At 41.9% G+C, this 11,901-nt stretch overlaps 1 protein-coding gene and 1 pseudogene across 1 annotated transcript in view; both read right to left on the reverse strand.

Moving 5' to 3' along the window:
• Positions 1-11,901, reverse strand: part of NUP210L (nucleoporin 210kDa-like) — a 205,416-nt gene that overhangs the window by 85,814 nt on the left and 107,701 nt on the right. Inside the window, exons 23-24 of the mRNA XM_011928494.1 lie at positions 10,930-10,992; positions 10,354-10,533 (exon numbers count right to left, since the gene is read on the reverse strand). Of these exons, the coding sequence (XP_011783884.1) occupies positions 10,354-10,533; positions 10,930-10,992 (243 nt within the window). The remainder of the gene's footprint in view (positions 1-10,353; positions 10,534-10,929; positions 10,993-11,901) is intronic.
• Positions 3,991-5,375, reverse strand: LOC105501996 (annotated as a pseudogene).

The raw sequence follows: 11,901 nt of genomic DNA on the forward strand, positions 1-11,901 counted from the left end.
AATGGTTGCCAGAGGCTGGGAAGGGTAGTGGGTGGGTAGGGGGGATATAGGGATGATGAATAGGCACAAAAATATAGTTAGATAGAATGAAAAAGATCTAGTATTTATAGTATAACAGGGTGACTACAGTCAACAATAACATTGTTTATTTAAAAATAACTAAAAGAGTATAATTGCATTGTCTGTAACACAGAAAGGATAAATGCTTGAGGTGGTGGATACCCCATTTACCCTGATGTAGTTAATATGCATTGTATGCCTGTATCAAAGTAACTCATGTTCTGCTGGGAACAGGCCCCCAAATCTGGCCATAAACTGGCCCCCAAAATGGCCATAAACAAAATCTCTGCAGCACTGTGACATGTTCATGATGGCCATGATGCCCACGCTAAAGGTTGTGGGTTTACCAGAATGAGAGCAAGGAACATCTGGCCCACTCAGGGTGGAAAGCTGCTTAAGGCATTCCTAAGCCACAAATAATAGCATGAGTGATCTATGCCTTAAGGACATGTTCCTGCTGCACATAACTAGCCAAAGCCCATCCCTTTGTTTCCCATAAGGAATGCTTTTAGTTAATCTATAATCTATAGAAACAATGCTTATCACTGGCTTGGTGTCAATAAATATGTGGGTAAATCTCTGTTCATGGCTCTCAGCTCTGAAGGCTGCCAGCCCCCTGATTTCCCACTCCATACTCCATATTTCTTTGTGTGTGTGTCTTTAATTCCTCTAGCGCCACTGGGTTAGGGTCTCCACAACTGACCTGGTCTCGGCAAGTGGTGCCCATACATGGGGCTCCAACCCAGGTCAAAGGGTCACCAGAGTCATGGTTGGAGAACATGGAACTAAGCTGGAGGACAGCTGAGTACTCTTAAGCAATCCCCGTGGTGAGTAAGAAGGAGAGCTTGGAAGCATCAGGGTAACAATGGGACAAGTGTGGGCTCTGGTTCATTCCACCTTGGAACCTTTTCACACTGATGATAAGGAGGAAGGAAAGTATATCGAAATAACAGAAGAGGTGACAGAGCAGGTTCGTTTGCCAGCTAAAGCTAAAGTGGCAAAGGAGGAAGAGGTTCATCCCTACCCTTCTGCACCCCCTCCTTATTTTGAAGAAGAAGAGTGGCCTGACCCTCCAGATCTTTCTTTTCCGGAGGACACTGGGCAAAAAGTAGTTGTCCCAGTCACTGTTCAAGCAGTGCTTCGAGCAACCGCTCTCAGTTCTATTCAGGCAGGAATCCAGCAAGCTAGAAGAGAGGGTGATATAGAGGCTTGGCAGTTCCCTGTTAGGATACACCCCCCAGATCAACAGGGAAATATAACTATGTTTGAGCCTTTTCCTTTTAAAATACTTAAAGAGTTTACACAGGCTATCAATCAGTATGAACCAGATGTATGCCTAAAGTGTATAAAGGAAAACATTGGGCTAATCAGTGTCACAGGAAACACCATGAGGGCCCTTTCCCGGACCCCATTCCAAACCAGGACATTTCCAGCTCAGGCCACTCCCTCACCCCTGTACAATGTCTGTCCCCCACCTCAGCCGGTAGTGCCGCAGTAGATTTATGCCGCACAAAAGCTGTGAGCCTTCTGCCTGGGGAACCCCTGCAAAAAGTACCAACAGGAGTCTGTGGACCCTTGCCAGCGGGGGCAATGAGATTATTTCTAGGTAGATCTATTTTAAACTTAAAAGGAGTGCAAGTACATATAGGAGTCATTGATTCAGGTTACAGTGGGGAAATTCAAATTGTTATATCGACTACTGTTCCCTGGAAAGCAGAGCCAGGAGAGTGTATAGCACAGCTCCTGATTGTGCTGTCTGTAGAAATGGATAAAAGTGAAAAACAAGAGGATTTGGAAGCACAAATAAACAAGGCAAAGCAGCTTACTGAGTGAATCAAACTACTGATAAACATCCTACCTGTGAAATAACTATTCAGGAAAAGAAATTTAAAGGTTTGGTAGATACAGGAGCGGACATTTCAATCATTTCTCTGCAGCACTGGCCGTCCATGTGGCCAATTCAACCCACTCAATTTAACATAGTTGGAGTTGGTAAAGCCCCCAAAGTATATCAAAGTAGTTATATTTTGCATTGTGAAGGACCCAATGGACAACCTGGGACTATTCAACCAATTATAACTTCTGTACCTATAAATTTATGGAGAAGAGATTTATTACAACAATGGGGAGCACAAGTTCTAATTCCAGAACAATTATATAGCCCTTAAAGTCAACATATGATGCATGGAATGGGGTATGTCCTTGGTATGGGACTAGAAAAATATTTGCAAGGTTTGAAGGAGCCACTTCAAGTGGAAAGATAAAGTTCCTGCCAAGGGTTTAGGATATCATTTTTGATGGCGGCCATTGTTAAGTCTCTAGACCCTATACCTTTAAAATGGTTAACAGATAAACCAGTTTGGATAGAACAATGGCTGCTAAGTAAAGAGAAACTGGAGGCTTTAGAGGACTTAGTTACTAAACAATTAGAAAAAGGACACATAGCTCCAACATTTTCCCCTCGGAATTCTCCAGTCTTTGTTATTAAGAAAAAAATCTGGTAAATGGAGAATGTTGACAGATCTTAGAGTCATTAATTCAGTTATACAACCTATGGTGGCATTACAGCCAGGACTGCCTTCTTCTGCTATGATTCCAAAAAACTGGCCTTTAATAGTCATAGATTTAAAAGATTGTTTCTTTTTTTTTCTATTAAGATTTTATTGTCGGCCGGGCATGGTGGCTCAAGCCTGTAATTCCGGCACTTTGGGAGGCTGCGACGGGCAGATCACAAGGTCAGGAGATTGAGACCATCCTGGCTAACACAGTGAAACCCCTTCTCTACTAAAAAATACAAAAAACTAGCCGGGCGAGGTGGCGGGCGCCTGTAGTCCCAGCTACTCGGAGGCTGAGGCAGGAGAATGGTGTAAACCCGGGAGGCGGACCTTCCAGTGAGCTGAGATCCGGCCACTGCACTCCAGCCCGGGCGACAGAGCGAGACTCCGTCTCAAAAAAAAGAAAAAAAGATTTTATTGTCATTAAAATTGGGAGTGCAAGGATTATAAATTCAGAAAATATAAAATATACATGAGTTTCTTATATTTTTACCTAACAGAGTGACTGAGAATAAAATAAAAATGAGTTTTGTGAAATCATGGACTCTTTCAAAATCATGTCTGGTAGCATGGTCTCACTTGAATGATTTGTCAACAAGTGCCATCAGATGTCAGTGAAAATATACAATGGATTGAAATTTAAGCACTACACAAGCATAAACTTTCTTCTCACTTCAAATATGAAAACAGTACAGGTACAGAAATTTACTTATCCTGACAAGTAATAAACTCTGATATAAATAAGCTCTCACCTTCCCTAAAAGAGTAATGCCTTGTTCTCTAATTCAATTCCACAAAAGATTAGTTGAAAAATGAACCTGATATCATTGATGCCACTTTTTGGCATCTTGATGCCACTCAAAGTCTGATCACTTGAATATTAACTCAGATTCCACAATCTTAAAAGTAGCACTAACATACCAGCTTAAATGCCCAGAACAGGAATGGGTTATTCTTTTTGACTAGTATATCCTTCTTTTGCTTTGCCTGGTGAGCTCCTCTTCCAGTTCAAACATTACTTAACATTTTAAAAACCTTTACAGAACTTGAACTCTTCAAAGGGTGGGGGAGGGTTTCCTCAAAGGAAAAATTGAGTTGTTTATCAAAGGGAGGAATAAAAGAAGCAGGTATTTGTCTCATTCATCTGGGCTTCTCCACTGTAGCCCAGCAGTGTGTAAGGTCCGTGAAAATTCCTCAGTGCTAAATGAGAGAATTAAGTCAGATGGTTCTGGAGTTAGGATCCTTTCCGTGTCTTCCAACTTGTCACTTTTTTTCTTTAGTTCCCAGTTACGTTTGACAAATAGACATGTATCTTTTTAAACAGTTATCTACCTGTTTTTCCAAGAGAGGAATTCTCCCATTTCAACCTATTATCTCAGTATAACCGGATAACCTCATCCCACTCAGAAAAAGGCCAGATTCCACTGGGTTGTGCATTGGGAGGAGAGCGCTTCCAGTCCCACCTCTTTACAGGAATCTTCCAGGTCTTACCATAGTTGGCTTCAATGTATTTGAGGGTTTCACAAGGCACATGGACTGTCATGTCTACAAACTCAGTCCAGCACAATGTAAACTTGGGAAACAGGTACTTGAATTTTTTTCCTGTTTTGGCCTGAGTGACTCCGTTCCACATGTGATCAGTTTCTTCACAGAAGAAAAAAATATCAAGTTTTACATCGTCTTTTCCCTGGAAGAATAGTTCCAAGCTGTCTTCTACCTTCCCAAATTTGTGTTTGAGCAGAAGTCCTGCATTCTGAAATGCTAAAATAATATCAGATTTGTAATCTTGTATAAAAATTCCTAGGTCGACATCTTTGCTATAAGGAATAATGTTGCATTGTCCATACCATCCTAGACAAGTCCCACTGCTCAGCCAGAATGGTACTTCCAATTTGTTTCATGTTTTCGCTGCTAGTTGCAGTACTTCCTTTGCACTCTTCCGAAAGGCCACGGCTTCCACAGTGTTATCATCAAGGTACTGCTAAAAGAATGCTCGAGCTTCTTTATATCTACACTCAATAAACCTAGAGTGTGGTACTTCTTCTACAAAGTGCATTGCATTCTTTGGAATGAGAACTTCCAGTCCATCAACAGTAACTTGCTGTAACTCTGGCCTGCCAAAAGCTCCTGGATAACAACCAAACTGTAACTTTCAGAAGGGAACAAATTTACTGTCAATGTGTTCTTTAAGTCTCAAGCGGCCGTGCCAGAGATAGTTGCCACTCCTCTCATGGAAGACTACCAAGTGGATCGCATGAGCGGCCAATTTGCAGATACAGTGCAGGGGGATTTCAGTTCCAGAAAGTGAGTCTATCCTGTCTAGCCGGGGATCTTTACTCTCAATCTTTAGGCACTGAATCCCATATTCTCAGCTACCCGAAACCAGCCTTCCTCATTCCTCCATAGGTGAGACTGCAGTGCAAGTGCAGTAAAGCCTCTTGGAACACAGAAAAACCTGCATTGGGAAATGGAGCCATGAGAAATATTTTTGACTTGTTCAAAGTTCTTATTAATCAATTCCAATACCAAAGGATCAAAAAGAAACACTGGTACATTTTGGTTGGATGTTAGCATAATAAATTTTTTAACTGCATGCCACTGTGTGCCATCAAATCCAATTCAGCTTCCTTTGGATTTTGACAAACCAGCTCCATTCTTTGTTGATAAATAGTGCTTGTAGTAGTACAACTGAAACAGCACAAATGCAGAACTTGTCAGCGTTAAAAGGGCCAAAACCACGTTCTTGTTGATTCTACTCATTAGTCTGTGGTGCTCACTTGGTTGTCTTTTGAAAGTATCTCGGTCATTTTCATCTTTTTGGATTTGGAAAGGAAGATAATTTTGTTTTCTTTGAAATCCAGTTTTTTAAAAACTAGGTTATACAAGGATGTTGATGACTGTATATTAGTTTTTTCTCATTCAATGTGTTTCCTTTCAATCTTTCCATAGCTCCTCTCAAATGACACTTCTTCAGTGAAGACTTCTCTTCAATATTCTTCCAGGTTAGAAGTGCTCCCTCCACCTCTAACCTAGTTTTACCTTCCTGATGACACGCCCAGAAGTGTGGGAAGGGCTGGCCAAGTGGAAGTCTACCATGCGATGCTCGTGGACTGACTGAGGAGTACCCAGCCCGGAGCACGCTCAGCCCGTGGCCAGCCTCCCCACCAAGGGGTAGGCAGGTGCCCAGAATGCTGGAGGATGCCCGGTAAGGGCACCTGAGCCACCAGCGGTACCTGTCTGAAGGCGCCCACCCATCCCGGGCTACCGAGCTGAGCCTGCCATACCTTACCTCACTAAAGACTGTTTCTTTACTATCCCCTTAGCTGAGCAAGGTTGTGAATGGTTTGCATTTACAATTCCTGCAGTAAACAACTTGCAGCCTGCTAAGCGTTCTCATTGGAAAGTGCTGCCACAAGGCATGTTAAACAGTCCAGCAATTTGCCAGATGTGTGTAGAGCAAGCAATTGAACCTACTCATAAAAACTTTTCACAGTGTTACATTTTTCATTATGTGGACGATATACTTTGTGCTGCCCCCACTCGAGAAATATTACCCCAATGTCATGATCACTTGCAAAATTTGATTTCTCGCACCAGTTTAATTATAGCTCCTGACAAAATTCAGACTACTACTCCTTACTCCTACTTAGGGACCTTAGTAAATGATACTACAATAGTGCCACAGAAAGTAACCATACATAGGGATCAACTGAAAACTTTAAATGACTTTCAAAAATTACTAGGGGATATTAATTGGATACAACCTGCTCTAGGCATTCCTACCTTGCCTTGAGTAATCTATTTTCTATCCTTAGAGGAGATCCTAGTCTCACTAGCCCTCGACAATTAACAAAAGAGGCTGAGGCACAGTTACAGCTGATTGAAAAGCAAGTCCATAAAGCTCAGATAAATAGAATAGATTCAGAGAAGACTCTAGATTTGCCAATTTTTTCAACTCAGCATTCACTTACTGGTGGTGTTGTCCAAGAGCAGGACTTAGTAGAATGGCTTTTTCTTCCACATACTAATTCACAGACTCTAACTCCTTATTTGGATCAAATTGCTACCCACGATAGGAAATGGGAGAACTTGGATTGTCAAATTACATGGATAAGATCCTGGAAAAATGATTGTCCCACTCATAAAGGCACAAATACAGCAAGCTTTTATAAATAGTCTTACTTGGCAAACCCATTTAGCCGATTTGTGGGTATTCTCAATAATCATTTTCCTAAAACAAAATTATTTCAATTTTTGAAATTAACTAATTGGATTCTCCCTAAATTAACTAAATTTAAACGAATTAAAAGTGCTGAAAATGTCTTCACAGATGGGTCTAATAATGGTAAAGCTTCTTATTCTGGCTCAAAAGGTAAAATTTTTCAGATGCCCTGTACTTCAGCTCAAAAAGCAGACCTCGTAGCTGTAATTGAGGTATTGACTGCTTTTGATATGCCTATTAATGTGAGTTCTGATTCTTCATATGTGGTTCATTCTACACAGTTAGTTGAAAATGCTCAACTATAATTCTACACAGATGAGCAACTGTTGACTTTATTTACCCAATTGCAAACAGCAGTTAGGAGTAGAATGCACCCTTTTTACATCATTCACCTTAGGGCTCATAAAACTCTTCCAGGACTTTTAACTGAAGGGTATCAAATGGCTGATCGCCTAGTTGCTACAACAATATATAATGCTAGACACTTTCACAATTTTTTTTTTTTTGAGATGGAATCTTGCTCTGTTGCCCAGGCTGGAGTGCAGTGGAGCAATCTCAGCTCACTGCAAGCTCCGCCTCCTGGGTTCACGCCATTCTCCTGCCTCAGCCTCCCAAGTAGCTGGGACTACAGGCACCCGCCACCACGCCCGGCTAATGTTTTTGTATTTTTAGTAGACACGGGGTTTCACTGTGTTAACCAGGATGGTCTCAATCTCCTAACCTCGGGATCTGCCCACCTCGGCCTCTCAAAGTGCTGGGATTACTGGCGTGAGCCACTGTGCCTGGTCAACACTTTCACAGTTTAACCCGTTAATACCTCTGGTCTCAAAGCGCAGATACAGCATTACCTGGAAAGAAGCTAAAGCTATTATCCAGCAATGCCCAACTTGCCAAATGATACATTCCTCATCTTTTACAAGAGGAGTTAATCCTTGAGGATTGGAACATAATTCTCTTTGGCAAATGGATGTCACACGTGTTCCCTCATTTGGGAGACTAGCTTATGAACATGTATGTGTGGACACCTTTTCTCACTTAGTCTGGGCTACATGCCAATCAAGAGAATCTTCTGCCTCTGTTAAACGTCACCTTTTGCAGTGTTTTGTGGTGATGGGCATTCCAGCTTCTATTAAAACACATAATGCCCCAGGCTATACTAGCCAAGCTCTAGCTACACTTTTCTCTATATGGAATATTAAACACATTACTAGTATCCCATATAACTCTCAAGGACAAGCCATAGTGGCAAGAATGAACCTCTCCCTAAAATAGCAGTTGTAAAAGCAAAAGGGGAGAAATAGGGACTACAGGACACGACATATGCAATTGAATCTAGCATTACTGACTTTAAATTTTTTGAGCCTGCCTAAAGGCCAGATGCTATCAGCAGCTGAACAACATCTACAGAAACCAGCTACAAAGACAGAAGCAGAAAAACTGGTTTGGTAGAGAGATCCGATAACAAAAAGTTGGGAAATAGGTAAAATAATAACTTGGGGTAGAGGTTATGCTTGTGTTTCTCCTAGACCAAATCAACAGCCGATTTGGATACCATCAGGACACCTGAAACCTTATCATGAGCCAGAGGCTGAAGAGATTCTGGGAGAAACCTGAGGATCCCCTGGTTGAAGCCATGTCGAGACTGATGCTGAGGAGGACCCCAACTGTCACAAGCAACACCCATTGAACACAGCCACCTACCCGGAGACAGATCAAGAAGCTGTCACAGATGGCGGAAGAAAACCTGAGGAAAGCGGGACAACCAGTCACAATGAGTAATTTAACAAAAGCTATGATCACGGTGATCACCATTGCCATGAGTATTCCTTCAACAAGGGCTGGCACAGAGAACAATTATACTTATTGGGCATATTTATCAATCTTGGCTGGCAATAATGCCTGGGTGTAATCACTCTATGACACAGTTACACATGCTTTCTGACCTCAGTATTTACCACAATAAATGTGCTCCTATAGTTGAGGCATACCGCCCTCAAAAACCTATTTGTTAACAGAAATGAACCTGGCCAGAAATAATGAACGTAATTGTTTGGGAAGATTGCAGAACAGGCAGAGGTGCTGCACAACGATTCCTATGGAATCATTATTGCATTATTGATTGGTCCCCTAAGGGGATGTTTAGCATGAATTGCACCTCCCACTCTGTGTTCCGTGGCCACACTATGTTCAGCTGGTCTGAACAAAATGGTTAGATGGTAGAAATGATAAGAAGTACAGCAAGAGTTCCTATTATCTGGAAACATGGCAGTAGAATGGCACCTCAACCTCAAATTATATGGCCCACTGTAGGAGCTAAATATAAGGATTTGTGGAAACTATTAATGACTCTTAATAAGATTCAAATTTGGGAAAGAATAAAAAGGCATCTAGAAGGACACTCTACAGACTTGTCTTTGGATACAGCAAAATTAAAAGAACAAATATTTAAAGCATCCCAGGCACACCTGACCTTAATGCCAGGAACTGGAGTGCTTGAAGGAGCTGCAGACAGATTAGCAGCTAGTAACCTGTTAAAATGGATAAAAACACTTGGAGGCTCTGTGATTTCAATGATAATTGTGCTTTTAATCTGTGTGGTTTGTCTTTGTATAGTCTGCAGATGCGGATCCTGATTTCTGCAAGAAGTAGCTCACCATGATAAAGCCGCCTTTGCTTTTGTTGTCTTGCAAAAATAAAAAGGGGGAACATGTTGGGAACAGGCCTCCAAATCTGGCCATAAACTGGCCCCCAAAATGGCCATAAACAAAATCTCTGCAGCACTGTGACATGTTCGTGATGGCCATGATGCCCACGCTGAAGGTTGTGGGTTTACCGGAATGAGGGTAAGGAATACCTGGTCCACCCAGGGCAGAAAACCACTTCAGGCGTTCCAAGCCACAAACAATAGCATGAGTGATCTGTGCCTTAAGGACATGTTCCTACTGCAGATAACTAGCCAAAGCCCATCCCTTTGTTTCCCATAAGGAATGCTTTTAGTTAATCTATAATCTAGAGAAACAATGCTTATCACTGGCTTGCTGTCAATAAATATGTGGGTAAATCTCTGCTCATGGCTCTCAACTCTGAAGGCTGCCAGCCCCCTGATTTCCCACTCCACACTCTATATTTCTGTGGGTATGTCTTTAATTCCTCTAGTCCCACTGGGTTACGGTCTCCATGACCGAGCTGGTCTTGGCAATGTACCCCATACATATATATATATTATTATGTATTACAAACATTTGGAAAAAACTTATTAGATAGACGTATTTGTTTTTCTCTTCTTCAAATAATTCTTTAAGGATGGGGACCATATCTTATAACAGTGCCAAGTATTCTGTGGGGTTTTCACTACAGATGACATCTTCCATGCCTGGTTGACAAAATGCCAGATGGGGGCACTAAAAGGCTTTACCTGGGCTGCTGACATTCTCCTCATTACCACTCCCTCCCCATCTCCCCCAGTATGGTTCCTCGATAGAAGAGTAGAAGCAAAGCAGAGCAAATAACCAATACCTGAGAAAACACAATGACTTTGCCGGTATCTTCATTTACTGTCTGGATAGTGCCATGAACCACAGCTGTGCCAACCATCTTCCCTGTAACTTGCCCCCTTCTATTAACAACAGCCACGGTCTGATTACTGATGGAGAAGTGAATGATGGATTGGGGCTGGGGGCCACCTTCAGACATTACCTGGAATTTAAATATACCATTGAATGCCTAGAACATGGGGGAGAAATCATGTCTCTTTTCCCAACATTTTGTCAAAGCAACTTAACTTCTTCATTTCCCCCCATTTCTTGAAAAATATATCCCATATCAACTCAAATGCAGAAGAGATGGAAGTACAGCAAACGATCCATGGGATTCCAAGAGAGTTTTTATATGATGTACATCATAGGCCAGGAAAATACTAATCTTGTTCTTTATCAGATTCAGTAGTATTTGGGTGAGAGTAAATAAGAGATCAATAGGAAAAGGGGTGTGTGTGTGTGTGTGTGTGTGAGAGAGAGAGAGAGAGAGAGAGAAAGAGAGAGAGAGATGGATAAGGAGAAAAGGTAAATCTTATTTTTCTGCCTGTAAGTTCACCTGCATCATATTCATTGGAATCAGTGTCATTTTCTCTGGAAGAAGTCTGAATGGAGGAAACACCTTGAAGGAGAAAACCAAAAGGACAAGTAACTAACTAGAGTCAATTTTATAACATACCATGGTCACTAAAAAAAATTTTTTTTTTAGACAGAGTCTTGCTCTGTTGTCCATGCTGGAGAGCAGTGGCATGATCATAGCTCACTGCAGCCTTGAACTCCTGGGTGCTTCGGCCTCCTGGGTGGCTGGGGCCAGAAGTGTGCACCACCATGCCTGACTAATTTATTTCTTTCCTTCCTCCTCTCCTCCCCTCTCCTCCCCTCTCCTTTCCTTTCTTTTTGAGATGGAGTTTCGCTCTGTCACCCAGGCTGGAGTGCAGTGGTGAGATCTCAGCTCACTGCAACTTCCGCCTCCCAGGTTCAAGCGATTCTCCTGCCTCAGCCTCCCAAGTAGCTGGGATTACAGGCACCTGCCACCATGCCCAGCTAAGAGATGGGGTTTCACCATGAGATGGGGTTTCACCATGTTGGCCAGGCTGGTCTAAAACTCCCAACCTCTGGTAATCCACCTGCCTTGGCCTCCCAAAGTGCTGGGATTACAAGTGTGAGCTACCACGCCTGGCCATGACTGACTAATTAATTTTTTGCAGAGATGGGGTCTCCCTATGTTACCCAGGGTGGTCTCAAACTCCTGGGCTCAAGGCATGCTCCTTCATCAACCCCTCAAAGTGCTGGGATTACAGGCATGAGCCACCAAACCCAGCCCATCATGATCTTATTCTAAGGAAAACTCCTAATTATATACAAAAAAGTTACACACAAAGATATGTAATTTTATTTATAATAGCAAAAAATTTAAAAGTATTTAAGTGAGAATACTTAAATAAGTTATATATCCACTCACTAGAGTAAAAGTGACCATTAAAATTATGTTTACAGTTAACTTTCTTTTTTTCTTTTTTTTTTTTTTTTT

The sequence above is a fragment of the Colobus angolensis genome, unplaced genomic scaffold (assembly GCF_000951035.1).
Source record: "Colobus angolensis palliatus isolate OR3802 unplaced genomic scaffold, Cang.pa_1.0 Scaffold77, whole genome shotgun sequence".
Lineage (NCBI taxonomy): Eukaryota > Metazoa > Chordata > Mammalia > Primates > Cercopithecidae > Colobus > Colobus angolensis.